Source organism: Crinia signifera, chromosome 7 (assembly GCF_055691185.1).
Source record: "Crinia signifera chromosome 7, ASM5569118v1, whole genome shotgun sequence".
In the NCBI taxonomy this organism is placed as follows: domain Eukaryota; kingdom Metazoa; phylum Chordata; class Amphibia; order Anura; family Myobatrachidae; genus Crinia; species Crinia signifera.
Window position 1 is genome coordinate 140,618,994 of NC_139223.1, and position 16,025 is coordinate 140,635,018.

A 16,025-nucleotide genomic window follows, 5' to 3' on the forward strand; every position below is an offset into this window, starting at 1 on the left:
CATATTACCATACAGGAAGTGGCCTAGCGCTTGATGGCTCTCAATTAGGAATAAACTAAATATTCTTAAAAACTTTTAACCAACTTAACCCAACTAAACCAGGCTATGATTACATACCCTCCATCATGACCCATCCCATTAGGTACAAAATGCTCTGTTCCTGGACTTTTCTGCCAGTGGCAGTTACAGAGGTTGGACTCCACCACTGTCAAAAATTCAGAGGGGGGTCACATCAACTGCCAGTGAGTCCAGGACAGTGATGTTTGAGGTGGCATTAGGTGTGGCTCCCCTTTTTGAATATTGGACTGTGCTGCAGCCCCAACTGCCACTGGCAAGGAAGTCCAGAAACCGAGCATTTTGTACCTAATAGAATGGGTAATGTTGGAGGGTATGTGTATACCCACCTCCAATTAACTGGGAAAATATACTTCCTTACCACATCAAGGACAGCATCTATTTTTCTTAAGAGTAATTCAATTTAGCGCACTCCAATGAGAAGTGTGCAGATGTGCTGGTAGAATGACCTTAATACACATTCTGACTATACAGTACACTTTAATAGTTCAATTCTCATTTAGGGGTAGATTTATTAAGCTTGGGGAAGTGATAAAGTGTCTGGTTTTTATCACCGGCCAATCAGCTCCCATGTGTCATATTTCAAACCAAGCCTGTAACTTCACAATTAATTGCTGATTGGCCGGTGATAAAAAACAGACACATTATCACTTCACCGAGCTTAATAAAACTACCCCTTATTTCTCCAATATTTTTTCATAAAAGCATTTATAGAATTTCCATTCATCTAAATCAGGCGTGATCAAACTGCAGCCCTCCAGCTGTTGTGAAACTACACATCCCAGCATGCCTTGCCATAGTTTTAGCATTCCCTAATAGCAAAGCTGCATCAAGGCATGATGGGACTTGTAGTTTCACAACATCTGGAGGGCCATGGTTTGGACATGGCTGATCTTAATAATCAACACGTTTCACAGGTTGCAGCTTGCTTCATTAAATATAAAACATCTAAATGTAACTTCAGGAGTACAAGAAAATGACCTACAGTATAATAGTCTTATAGAAGATTCACCTACAATCCGCATTGTAGTGCTGTATGGTTCTGAAAGGTCTGTCCCTGACTGGTCTATTAATGAGACTGTCTTCTTTACAAGGTATCTCTTTGATGAAGCAGACTGTGACATGTAGAACGCATCTTTTATTTATATTATTGGAAAATCTATCTGCTTTATAAAACACTGTGCAATCCCAGATTGGAGAAATAAATGAAAATTTAAGCAATACATATTTTAATTATTTACATCCAGGAAAACTCTAAGGGCAATTCTGCCAGCTCACCTGTGCCTATGAGATACCTATCTTTCCACCATAATACTAATGTGTAAGTTCATCATCTGAATTCATGAGACTATTAAAGTCTCATGAATAGAATCACATGCAAATTACACTGTTTGTCTAGTAACTGTATTGTGTTTCTAGGTGGTGCCTCCACCCAGGCCTTAATGCAGATGAGCGAGGGATTGGACGGCTTTCCATAGCTCCCCGCTATGGAAATCTGCCCACCCTGGCGGAGGAAAATCAATGAAATGGGCGAAAACCGGTCAGTGTGTATGCACTGAGTGTTTTTCATCCCAGCAGGTTTCCCCGTGATCATTGTCCATACACGCAGGGCAGAAACGCTCATATGAAACAGAACTCCCATCTAAATTTCCCCCATCATCTTGGCTAGATGTTCATACTGAGTATTCTATTCTGAATGTTATTTATGTGCACAATAACAAAAATATTCCATCTTGAGGAACAAGATATTCAAATTAAATTAAAAGGATATAGATTGCATTTCGGGGAGGTGGTCCTCTACTTATTGGATATATGCAGAGTCTTTTTGGCTGGACTGATGTCTGTACCATCTCTTCGGCGGCATATGGGTGACCTTATCACATTTCCTTGCCAAAACCAATGTAAATAAAGCATAAATAAATAAGGTCAAATGGGTCAAATTCCATTAGAATGTAGGATTAGTGAGAGTATGGCCTGAGTGTTTCAGTGAAAAGAGGGACATTTATGTTATAACCACAATGAAGTAATACTAATATCCTATAAAGATTGTTTGATAAGGAGGCGGCCTCCACAACTAACACCCATTAAAAAACTCACTTGACTCATGGCTGACTAGGTGCACAGGCCTCACCTACAAGTTACAATAGCAAGAAAGAAGAGAGAGTAATGGTTACAATTCAGGAAACTTGGATTTCTTTTATATGGTTAAATATCATCAATCCCATAAAAACTTCTGTTTTGAATAAGTGAATGTGGCTAGCAGAGAGATGAAAATTATTACAATGTTTTAGTTGAAAATAATTCTTACCTCAGGAGAGCATTCTTTCCATCATTTTGCATACACTGCACTTGCCGTGTTTGATAACCAATTTCTAAGTCCCACATGCCAGAGTCCTCAAGTAACTTAGGCCATTCCTGCCTAAATGTACTTCTTTCCCCAGAGTCAGAACCAAAATCCAACATAGTTCTTCCACTCAAACTGATTTCTTTTAAATGGGGCAGCCGGCACTCACTCCATGGTCCAACTTTCAGGCTGTATGTATGTTCTTCTTCTCCAAAAGAGCAGAAACTATGAAATGGACAGGCCCTCCATTCAGTAAGGTTAGGACAGTCTGAGCCACCATATAAAGGTGCAGAAATGACTGAACGAGTTATGTATTGGAGATGGTTCCCACAATTTTTACCACATGTGGACCATGGTGAGAATTCAGATACAATACAATCCTGGGGGCAAGGGACTAGACAAGTTTGTTCTGCTGGTGGCCGTGGAGTAAAATGTTCACAGATTTCAAAATGTGTAATGGACCTGTTGGCCTTGTGGACACAGTTTACTTGTCTTTGCTGTAGACCACGTTGGGCAGTAACACAGTCTGTGCTTCTTGCCTTAACCTCATTGTTGGAATAAGGCACAAGAACACATGTGTCCCATTCTGTAACCTCCCACTGAAATAGATCACGGTGCAAGTCGCAAATTCTAAAGCAGTTCCTTTGGCTTGTTGGCTCATCCTTTGGTTCACAATTTGAGATATGCGTTACCCAAGTTTCACCATGTACGCACCACACCGACCGGCTCTGGACACCTCCTGGCCCGCATTCACCAATGCATTGACCCCATGCCCCTGGAAAAAAATAAGTATTCATTAACTTGTGAATAATAAAACAGGAAACTTAAATAAAAAAACAATATTAGTATAATTAATTTTTGTAGATACTCACTGTATATACTGAAATTACATTATGCATATACTGTACAGATGTGGCAATGCTGTGCTAATGTCCTACTTCCATGGCGGTTGCCGTGATCCCATCGCCACATGTATGCATCTAATTTGATTTTGGCGTAACAAACAAGTACAAGCAACTAAATCACAGCAAGGATGAGAGTGGCTACATCTGTATAGCCCATATGGGCATTGATCTTTGACTGAGTTCTATGCGGCACATAAACTCTTGATTCTACCTACTGTACCAGTCTTTGCTACATACTTGAAATATATTCTAAGGTCATTCTTTAATAACTAACATGTTTCTTTTATAAAGATTTGTCCCTTAAAAAATTGAGAATACATTTCATGGCACCCTGTTTCTCAGCTTTACTGATTTTAAAATGATTGGTTAATTACATAATAATTTAAGTTACAAAGAAAATAAAAGGTGGAAAAAGGTGAACAAATAAACAAATATCTTGCCACAAAATAAATAAATTCTCAATGTTCACAATTATTAGCAGGGAGAGACCAGTCATTGGCCTTTATTGAGATCTGATCACATTACAAATTTGTTTGGAAAATGCGCAAAACCATGTGCACTGCAGGTGGGGCAGATGTAACATGTGCAGAGAGAGTTAGATTTGTGTGAGTTATTTTGTTTCTGTGCAGGGTAAATATTGGCTGCATTATTTTTACACTGCAATTTAGATTTCAGTTTCAACACACCCCATCCAAATTTAACTCTCTCTGCACATGTTACATCTGCCTCACCTGCAGTGCGCATGGTTTTGCCCATTTTCCAAACCAATTTGTACTGCGATCAGATCTGAATAAGGGCCATTGTTTGCTGCTGTCTTATCTGAACTCATTTTATGCGACTTTCTACAGTTTAGTCATTTGTCATATTGGTGTATTTCAGCTCCTCTCAAGGTCGCAGATAGTTGAAACACAAAGAGGGAACTTCAGTTAATAAAGGCATGGGAAATGTTCCAGAAAAGTAAGTCAATGGGACTGTATATGTACTGCACAAGTTGATAAAATAGCATAACAAACAGAAGTATCCAACATATACCATATGCAGGGGAGGCTTGGAGCATTACTTGAGATCAATACCTGCAAAAGGGTCAGTCTTCTACTTTCAAACTCAAGACTGTTATTGACAGAGCATGTTTGCTGTTTGTTCCAATGAATTGTACGCAATAAATCATTTTTAGTAATGAAAATCTGTACTCATGTATGTTCAATAGTGACTAGGTAAGAATTTGGACTATTTTAGAAATTTTTGGCTACAAACACTTGCACAATAACAACATTCCGAATTGTTCATTGTCCATTGTAATGGTGGTTGGTGATTGGTGGGTTTTCTCTTGGTCCATTCACACTGTGATTTACAGTCAATTAGACTTTATTGGCCATCACAATTGCTGCATGATGTAGCTTCCTAAGCCTCAGGCTGGCAATATAAATACATTTTATAAGTAGTTTTTTTTTATCTGCCTCATGCAAAAGCTTCAACAATTTAAGTAACTTTCATGAGCATTTACACCCTGATAAGGTAAATGCGGCATTTATACTGTAACTGTAGGAAAGAACCGTAGAATTGCTTTTGTGTTTGAAGGATAAAGGAGCTGCCTACAGTGCTCATGAGCAGTACATACTTGTAAACAGCAAGAGTACTTAAAGAGTGGATCACACAAGCTTTAGCATTATATTAGTAGTAGTTACCTGCTGCTTTTTACTATGACCGTGTACAAATATGTTTTCCAAAATAGAGATGTTGTACAAGCAGTATGCGAGAAAAGAGCAGCTTTCACATTCAGGGCCAGATGTATCAAGCTTCAAAAGTGATAAAACGGAGAGTGATAAACAACCAGCCAATCAGCTCATATCTGTTATTTTTCAAACCCAGCCTGCAACATGACCGGTAGGAGCTGATTGGCTGGCTGTTTATCACTCTCCATTTTATCACTTTTTGAAGCTTGATACATCTGACCCACATAATGCCAACTGTGTGTTTAATATTATGGTTGGAAGCCATATACCCAGTAATCATACTGCAATTTGTTCTGAATTGGGCGTTACAAACTTTCCTCTTCTTGATGAGTGGTGTGTGTAGTTGGAATATACGTAAAATAGACACTGTCTCAGAGTCCTGGTCAAACAGGTTATTGGTCACCCATAACTAGGGTTACCACCTTTGTGTTGAGAGAGTCCCGGACAGGGACCCGCTCCTTGAAACACCCACAGCCCACCTATTGCCCCACCCCCAGCCCCGCCCCTTGACCCACCTTATGGTTTTTGTTTTTTTTACATTTGCTTCAAATCTATTCTTGATTTCGCACACGATAATGCCACATACACGTTACATCATATCACATGCTGTAATGCCCATTACACATTATGTCATGACTGGACATTTTTTTTAAAAACAGGGACAAAATGGACAGTGCACGCGGAAGGTGCGCAGCAAAAATTTACACCATAATGCCTATTACACATCACACACTCATATTATACTAAATGCCATAATGCCTATTACTCGTTATGCCAGGCCTCAACAACTGTTGTTAAAAGGATGGACAAAATGGACAGTGCGTGCCGTAGGCGCGCGCAAAAAATTGACACCATAATGCCTATTATACGTCACACACCCATATTATACCACATACCATAATGCCCATTATGAGATATGCCAGGGCTCAACAATTTTTTTTTAAATAAGGACAACAGGGACAGTGCGTGCCAAAAACTTACACCAGAATGCCTATTATACGTCACACAACCATTACATAAATATACTACATGTCCATTACACGTTATGCCACACACTCTAATGCCCATTACACCTCACTATTGCCAGGGGCATGTGATAGGTACCCCAATATTGGCAGGAGTAGGCAGGTGGTAAGTATTCCACTATTGCCAGGCGTGAGGCAGCTGACAAGTACCCCAATATTGCCAGGCGTGGGCACGTGATAGTTATCTCCCCATTGCTAGAGGGGTGGTGATAGGTACTTCAGTATTGCCAGAGGCTTGGACAGGTGATGTGTACCCCACTATTGCCAGGGAGGGGGGCAGGTGATAGGTACCCCAATACTTTCACATGATGCCCCCATCACCAGTGCACAGGGCTGGACCCCTCCCCCCATCACCGTTACCTTTTAGGATCAGCTCCTTCGTGACCTTGTCAATGCCCTCCTGGTGGCATTTCCTCCAGAGCCTGGACACCATGGAGTTGAAACAGTGGCTGCACTGGGAGACTCCAGCCAGGAAGGGATGTGGGGTGGGGACAGCCTGGGCGGCCGCGGGTCGCTCCACTCCACGACTCACCCCCGGGTCCCCCACTCTAGAGATGAAGCACACTCCACCCAGGGCAGCAGCGGCGACTCCCATCCACGGACGGCCCTGCTCAGTAGCTGCCCCCCCCCCCAGAGGGGCAGATCATGATGCCCATGGTTGTACATATAGCCGGGGTCGATCTGTTTGCCGCCCGGTTTCCTGCAGTGATCCCAGTGCCTCCACGGTGGCGCTATTTAAAAAATCACGCCTGCCCTGCTCGCGGTCCAGCTCTCAATCAGTAACCACCACACCCGATTGGCTGCCTGGCCGCGAGCAGGGCAGGCGCAATATTTGAAATAGCCGCAGGCGGTCCTGCTCTTCACAGTCACAGCACTGCAGGTATCTAGCTGGCTTTCCACGGCAGCACTGTGCAGGATCTTCCTCCAGTCTCCAGTTCCCTGACATTGTATAGTCCGGGAACGCCACACGTCCGGACTCCGGACACCAGGTCTAATTACCAGACTGACCGGAGTAATCCTGGATGGGTGGTAACCCTACCCATAACATGTTAGTATGTTAGGGGTGGCTAAAGAAGAGACTGTAATAAAACGGGTTAAACAATAGCAGCACACTTTTTTAAGATAATGTGTATGGTGTATGTTCATGTCATCTAGAGCTTGGAAGAGCCTAGATTGGCGTCCATAGAATATTCCATGCAAACAAAAACAGTCTCCTTAGCATTGAGGTCTACCTTGTCAGTGAAAGTCCTATGCAGGAGCAGTAAAGCTCCATACAGTTTCTCACTCAGTTTACTTCATTGACACTACCTATAGTTGTAACCAGGGCCGCCAACAGGGGGGTGCTGTGGGTACAGCTGTCCCAGGCCCCAGCCTCTGGAAGAGCCTGGGCAGCTGCCCACAGTGACACCCCCCACCCCTGCACACCGCCTCCCCCACCCTGGCTGAGGCGGCCCCTCAGCCAGGCATGCACTATACACAGTTCAGCCTGCAGAGCGCCGAGCCAAGGACACAGAGGGGCTCGGCACTCTGCAGGCTGCACTGTGCCTGTGTTGTGTGTTCACCGAGCAGTCAGCTGCGGTGAGTTCCTGGGAAGGGGGTGCGCGGGTGCGGGGGGGTTGCAGCAGCGGAGCGGGGGGGTTGCGGAGTGTAGCAGGTTTGCGGAGCGGGAGCGGAGCGGGGGGCCCGGACTGAAGGTCAGTCCCGGGCCCCAAAATTACTAGTGGCGGCCCTGGTTGTAACGTCATAGTTACTGTCATAGCCATCAACCATAAAGGTGGCTGTAATTGGTTGACAATGATTTGTTTTTAATAGGCTGATTCCTATTAATTTTTATACACAACATCCAGGGAAAAGTCAACAGAGGGATCTTCAGTACATTAGGAATCATGGGGGAATATAAAAATTTTTGCTACAGAAAACACAAATGATCTGATCTTTTTAGAGAACAGCATGAGTACGGAGGCTAGGGTGGAATTGCTGGACCCTAGTCAAATATTGCCTTGGGGCCCAAAAATGCTCTGTTCTGTTCCTGACTGATGTTATACTAATGGACTATATAGACTTCCCAAATCTTAATAGCATACCCCCAACATGACAGATTCATCTAGGTAAATGCTCTAATCCGGAACTTGCTTGCCAGTGGCAGTTGCAGAGCTGGGGCTGCAGCAGAGCACAGAATTCAAATTGGACAGTTCACCAACTGCCACCATAAAAACTGCCAAACATCACCAGGCAGGTCTCACTGGCAGTTGGTTTGGTTTCACTATTTGAATTATGGGCTGCGCTGCATCCCCACCACTGCAACTCTATATAATGTTATGTGTCATGTTGGAAGATATGTGACATTGAGTTTCAGCATTTTGGGCACGAGTCAGGAGCAAACAAAAAATCAAAAACATCTATCTAACTGTTAATATATCTAAATATCTATCCATCTCTATAGATAGACAGATGTATCCTGCCCATATACTTGTTGTCCCTATCGCTCATGTAAGCATTGGGTACACAAGGTGAGTGTATTCTCTGTAGGAGTCATTATATTCAGCTACTGCCCAGTAATTGCACTTCATGTTTGTTTTATTCAGGAAATTAAAAACATTCTTCAAACAATTTTTCGCTCTAACTTTTTCTATTACAACCTAATAATGCCATCTGCTCTTGGCTGTTAAAGCAGGATACCCATCTGTTTAAAAGCACTGTTTTGCTAACACCAAGTGCTGTGTGTAATTAATGTTATTTAAAAACACTGTCTGCACACATAGTACACATGGTAAAGATCAGGACTACAGAAACAGATACTGTATAGTTTTATATGAAGAGTGTTGAACCAACGAGTCAGTTGAGGATTTTACATTTAAATATTGCAAGATTAGATTGCAGCCAATCACACTTACATACTTACTTAACGTGACTGGAATCAACAAGTGCTTGTATACACTATCGAATCTAACCAAGGAAATGGGATCATGCACATGAGCACCATCTACCCAACAGTTTGCAATGTGTTCCCCTTGGAAAACTAAAGTGAACATTTATTTAGAAGAGCCCATACAGAGCCTGCCAGCAAGTGATCACAGTAAGAGCTACACTTCATCTGTTCCATAAACCTCTTTAAAGACGATAGTCTGACGATGGATATGCCATGGTGATTTTTTGACACCCTGATCCAGTATGTGACATTCAAGGAACTGTAGAGCCCAAAATAAACCCACAGATGGGACTCCATAGGAGAGTTCTAGGACTGGTCATATTGATTAGGCTCAATATAACCATTACCTGTTAGACTAGGTTACAGGAGTACAGTACCAGACTTCAGGACCGACATGTGCCATGTTCTTGCTATTGCAGAAATTGTCATTCTGTCTTAGAAGCTTACTTATCAGAGTGTGAAATAGGAATTTTGGGGATTTAATCCACCCATGGTTACTCATGGCTACTCAGCTTTTCACAGATAAAGCATCAAAATTTAGTTCTGTTCCTCTGACCAGGCAAAATTCTGTTTTTATTTTTTTATATACATTTTAGCTTATTTTGTTTGGTGTGTTTTATTTAGCTTGCTGTTGTCACCAATTAATTTAGCGTTAAGTAAATTAAAGGGTTCTTACAACAATACACAATATATAAAGATGGTAATTTATTGTGGGCTGTAATATTGAGGACCATTAACACACCTTGATACATAAGCTCCTTACAAGATGTTATTTTGATGCAGTCTGTCCACAAACGAATGCCAATCCTCTTCAACAGCTAAGCTGTCGAGCAAATACTGAATGGGACTGATGGGAAAGTATATGATTGATAAATGCTATATCGCCATGTGTCAGCTGTGCCCCATGGTTCCAATATAGTCAGATGACAATTGTTGGCAGCCTCTCTGTACAGATGGGAAGCCAAGAAGCCAATGTAAGTCATCAGAAATAGAAGCATGGCCAACCACAGAGACATTACCAAACCTTCTTCAGCCCCCATTGTTCTACGAATAGCTCTACACAAGTAATCCTGAGATTGTGATCATGCCAGTCTTCCAAGCACTGATCTTTACAGACAGCAACACATTAAGTATACAATCACATAGGGAAGACAGATAGAAGACAACTTGTATTGTTGCATGAAATGTGTTTACAATATAAACTAGTGAAATCAATGCTTTTAGTATTAGACAGGAGGCAATTGCGAATCTAAACTTTCTTTTTTAATGAAATGAGAATTGATTTCTTTTATCCTTTTGAATCATGGCCTCAGAGCAATTTCTTTTTGTCGAAGGTTCTCACATTTAATTTGGATGTATGCTGAGGGAAGAGCTCTTATAAATCAGCCCAAGAGAGCTCTTTAGCGGCATAAAGTGTAATTGCTGCACTATACATAAATATAAAGCATACTACTTCTGTATTTATAATGCTAGGTAGAACAAAGTCTTCCCAGCAGTGGGTTCCTGATCAATATAAAAAAGGTACTGTAACTACAAAACTCTTTCAATTTCAGCTTCCTGGTCATGGTAGAACCAACATCTCTAGAGGCCCAATACAACCTATTTATCCGCATTGTGCATGCAGAAATGCACCCTCACATCCCCTTTGTTTATATAGCCCTCGTCACAGGCAAACGCAGGGGGCGGGGGTTCTGGTTGCCTGGAAACCCCCCTCCTCTTGACAAGTGCCTTAAATGATGACAACAATAGCACTGGCATATAATATAATCAATAGATCTGCCACCACATCATGCAGTGTAAGGGACAGATAGGAGCAGCTGCACATGCCCAGTGTACCAGCTTCTTCTACCACATGTATGTGTGGATCTGAGACCTCAAACATTCCAATGGACCAGAGAGCAGCTGCCAGGAGGAATAGACAGGAGCCTTACTGTGTAGTGGGAGATTGTGAGCTTAGAAAGTGCAGTACTGGTTCGATTATGTTTGTGTATTAATATATTATGAAATGTTTAAAAATGTTCTGACCATTACAGTATCTTATTTAATTGTTTTAAACAGCCCATACTATAGACCATCTGTACTGTTAAATATTAATACTGTATTCCATACAGTATCCAGTGTATAAAAAGACCAATTTTTTATGGCTGTTACCGCTCCTCTAGATTCCTGTACTTACTCCAATGTACTGCAAAGTGGGACATTTTGGATTATATTTAGAAACCCCCCTCTAAAAATCCTGCGTTTTCCACTGCTCGGAAAATCAGCATTCCTCTTGCTATGTGCTTGAATATACAGTACTCAGCTATGACCTTTAAGACTGTATACATTAATCACTGCCGAAATCTGCCACTTGGCAGTACTACATTAGTATCCAACTAGCTATGAGTAGCAGCAGTGGATAATAAAACACAGGAGCGAGTCAGCATTGCTACGGTGTGGAGACAACAGTCCCTGTCATTCCTTATCACAGCTCAGAGGTCCTGGAACAGCCGTGATCGGAAGATGTTAGTAATTTCCTACTTCATGAACTTACAGTAGGTCCCCATACTGGGGATGCTGGGCCAAATAGGAACTCAAGGGTAAGCAGGGGATATCCAGGGTATCTCCTTTATTAATTTTATACTAAATGGACCCGATACTTAATTTCTAATATGTTGATGTAGGTCCCATACCCCCTTCCCCTCCAGCTCACTATCCAATCATAACTCATTGCCCACATACCCCCCTTACCCTTTACTGCTCACATTGCCCCTATCACAACTCACTCCCTCATCAGCTACCCCTGCACACTGCCTCCCTACTGCTGACACTGCGACACACACACACCACACAAACATACATTACATACACCAACACTGCACACCACACTCACTGCACACTACACCACACACACACTTATACTCTGTACACACTATGCGATAAAGGCAGGCAATATGCACAATAACTATATTGTTAACGATCTTATCATGATTATCGTTGTGTGTACAAATGATAACAATGCATGCTTCCATGGGTCCTTATCTACCTCCTATCTCTTCTGTGCATACAGTCCCGGTTTGCCTATGTCATTTATGAATAAGTGCATATTGTTTAGTGTGTATGAACGATAAAACAACATGTCAGCGGTAAAGCAAACACTTTTTATCATTTTTGTTGTTATTGGAATTGCTCAGTGTGTATTAATGATATTGTTCTTTTCTTAGCTACAGGGAGTTCAAAGGAACTTATTAACAATATAATTACCAGCTTTGATTGCATAGTGTGTATGCAGCATTACCCTCCCTGGCTGGCTGAAATCTGTAGCAGCGCCACCTCTCTCTGACAGTAGCATCATTCCATTGTCCCTATAGCTCCTCCTCCCTGCTTAAAAGGATCTCTCCCCTCTGATGGCTCCTCTCACTGCTGCAGACTATTAATCTCTTGACGTCTGCCGCTGTAGTGCATCCGTTGACACAGGACCCATCCTACCTGCACATGCACAATGTATCAAACATTAGTACTCTAAGTTTTGTGCCTCAGCGGCAGATTTATTAATCTTGGAGAAGAGATAAACTGGAGATAAAGCGGAGAAAAGGTAAAAGGAGATAAAGCACAGCCAATCAACTCCCAACTGTCTTTTATAAACACAGCTGATTGGCTGGTGTGTTATCTCCTTTTACCTTTTCTCCGCTTTATCTCCAGTTTATCTCTTCTCCAAGATTAATAAATCTGCCCCTCAGTTCTTTATCTTGATTAGGTTCAATCTAATAGTGGAGAGAAGACGTTGACAATAAAGATGATGCTCCACTGTGCCTCATTTTGTGAAAAAAATATTGAATTGAGATAACTAAGGCCCTTATTCTGGTTGGTGCGGCCGGAGCCGCATATGCGGCTCCGACCGTGCAGGCGAATCCCCGCCTTCCATACAGATCGCCACGGCCGTCCGTACGCGGATATGTGGCGATCCGCATGAAATTGGACGGGGATACGCCTCCTTCATGGTGGGAGCAGCCCCTGCATTCGATGGTCGCCGAACATCGAATGCAGGGCCGCACGCTCCACCAGGTCCCGCAACACAAGACCACACGGACACTTGTCCGTGTGAAATCTTGTATGGGGGCGGGCAGCTGACATCCGGCGATGTCAGATGCCCGCCCTGTACCCACGCGTCACGGCCTCATTACCATGCATACGCCCCGCGTTTGCATGGGAACGCCCATGAAACGCGGGGCGTATGCATAGGGTAATGAGAATAAGTAGCCCCTCACGCCCCTCTACGCCCCCTGTGCGGCGTATAGAGAATCCTTGCGGCGAAATCGCCTGCACATGCGCAGAGTGACCTCTGCACATGCGCAGAAGATAAACATCGGCGGCCCGTACGCAAGCGGGAATATCCGCACCAACCAGAATAAGGGCCTAAGTGATTTATGGTTCATATTGTTTTTCTTGGCTGTTGTCTATTGGTATTGTATTTCTGTCTCTCAAGATTCAATAAGACAAGGACCCATTCAATATGATGCTATTGGGGCCCAATACTTTCCAACTTCATGGCTACTCCCCCTGAGAGAGGGCCTAGCTCAACACGGTGAAATGTCATGAGAAAGGGGGCGGTCCGGTGTATGTTATGATAGTAATCATCATAGCCACTCCCCTTGTACTCATTGCCAAGATTACTGGTAATTGATGGATGTGGGTGGTTGTTAGCTGGCTCTGGAAGACTTGCCCACTCTTACTGGTGGCCATGAGTGCCAACCGTTTTTTGGGACTACACATCACTGATACAGCTGTATCACGGAAATGCTGTCCTGGCCAGAAGGTTTTCCTGCATATGGGGGGGGGGGGGGGGGGATTTATTGCAATATTTTGGCAATATTTGACTAGTAAGTTGGGACAATATAGTTTATTTATGTGATGTCACTGGGTCCATGTAGCTTACAACTTATAGAAAATACAGTGCAAGGATTATAGAAAGTAAATAAAAGTGTATTGATGGGAGCATATAGTCTGGCGAAACCAAAATCGAAATTTCCAATGACCTTTTCCTTCTTCTTCAAAGTTACAAGACTACTTTGCCTTTTCTATTATCTCTTTCGGAAATCGTCTCTTCTGCCTCATTTGCATACAGTTCTGCTAAACACATTACTATAGTCAGAAACAAGAAGTTCTTGGACAGCTTGGCGTTACTGTTTTTCTGTAGTATAACACTCTTAATTCATGGTGACAGACAGTCTTTAACGGTACTAAACATTGTGGTTTACTAGTCTCAGGAGCTTACAGTTTACAAGAAGGTGATTACACTGAGAATACACTCAGTTTGCCTTTCCTATTACACGCAACAAGATCGATGTACAGTAACTCCCAAATGAAACGTGAGCATCTGTGAAATGCTGGAGTAAATCTGAATAATGCCTACAAGCTGGAACTCACCCCACATGAAAAGGTTCTCAAACATTCACTCTCTTCCTATGGGTTTATATATTATGTAGGAAAAAAGCCATTATATTTCAAGATTTCTTCAAAGATAGAAGGACTGAAAAGAATCAAATGACTTTTGTGTCTTTTATGTAATGTGTGGTAGATAAGAGAATTGCCAGAAGTGCTCAAAGAAAGTTATTGAGAAAATATAACAGAAAGTAGCTGAGCTTTAAACAAAAACAGCGGTCAGAATGCTGTGGAGAAAGTGTGCAGTACGGATGATATTTAATTAGATGTTTTATACATTTCTTTATTTTAATTCTTTAATGATTTACAACATTTACAAAATGTTATGTATAGTTACTACTCCTTTCACAGGAGAACAGACTTCTGTGTAATCCTGGAAATGGTTACATTTTGGGGGGTTGTTCAGACATTCTCTCAAAGCACATTTTTGTCAAATGGACAAAACCATGTTGCACTACAGGTAGGGCAAATGTAACATATCCAGAGGGGGGTTAGATTTGAAACTGAAATCAATCTTGCAGTGTAAAAATAAATCAGTCAGTATTTACCCTGCACAGAGACAAAATAACTCACCCAAATCTAACTCTCTCTGCACATGTTACATTTGCGACATCTGCAGTGCACATGGTTTTGTCCATTCGCTAAAACAATGTGCTTTGCAATCAACTGTAAAAAAAAAAAAACATTTTCCTCACAATTACCTGCCATGTAAAGGTTGTGAGGTGAGATGCTTTTGTCAGCATTTAAACTATAGATGAGAGAGTTCGGTTTTAATTAGTTTTACTTTGATCTCAAAGTGGGATCGTATTGGCTATACAAAACACGTGACAGCCAATAGCCTATTGGAAAAATCAGAAATTGGGATAATTTGGCAGCAAGTAAATCCACCCACTCATCTCCAATTTAAACCCTGCGGCCACTGCAATTCAAACCCTTTGCCGGAAAATGAATACCCCCCTCTCCACACATACATACACACACCATGAAGTTTAAAGATCTCCATCATTCGTCTTACTTTTACAGAGTGGTAATGTGTACAGGCTGAGCAGTAGAACCTATACTTCACTGATGAATCCTAACTAGGGTAAAGGTGGATTCAGGGACATAGCCAGAACTTTGTGGGCCGCATAGATGTCTTCTAAGGAAGATACCTCTCTACTTTGGCCATTAATTTTGCCCTTCACAATAGTGCCATATTTTATTGTATGCTTCAAACAGTACAATTGCCTTAGTTTTTTAATGCCCCATAAGAGTGCCCCAGTTAATGTATGCCTTACAGAAGTGCCCTACTTGACATTCTATCACACAGTGCCATCAGTTATTTTATACCACATTGTATTCCCTACCTCCCTCAGTTCACAATTTTCCACATTATAGAGCTACCATTGCACATTATGCCACACAGTGTCTCTGGTTCATATTATGCCACACAGGGGGCATTAAGCAAGCATTTCCTACTGAAAGGGATACCTTTTTGATTGAAGATTGATTTAATTTGTGCAGTTTATCACTTACTGGACATTAAGAGCTCAATTTCCTCTCCCCAGCTTAACCAATAGAGTAAACAAGGAGAAGCCTACTCAACAACAGTGC

At 42.1% G+C, this 16,025-nt stretch overlaps 1 protein-coding gene across 1 annotated transcript in view; it reads right to left on the bottom strand.

Annotated features, from left to right (window-relative positions):
* Positions 1–16,025, bottom strand: part of THSD7B (thrombospondin type 1 domain containing 7B) — a 443,716-nt gene that overhangs the window by 265,284 nt on the left and 162,407 nt on the right. The window contains exon 3 of the mRNA XM_083153878.1: positions 2,384–3,194. Within this exon, the coding sequence (XP_083010004.1) occupies positions 2,384–3,194 (811 nt within the window). The remainder of the gene's footprint in view (positions 1–2,383; positions 3,195–16,025) is intronic.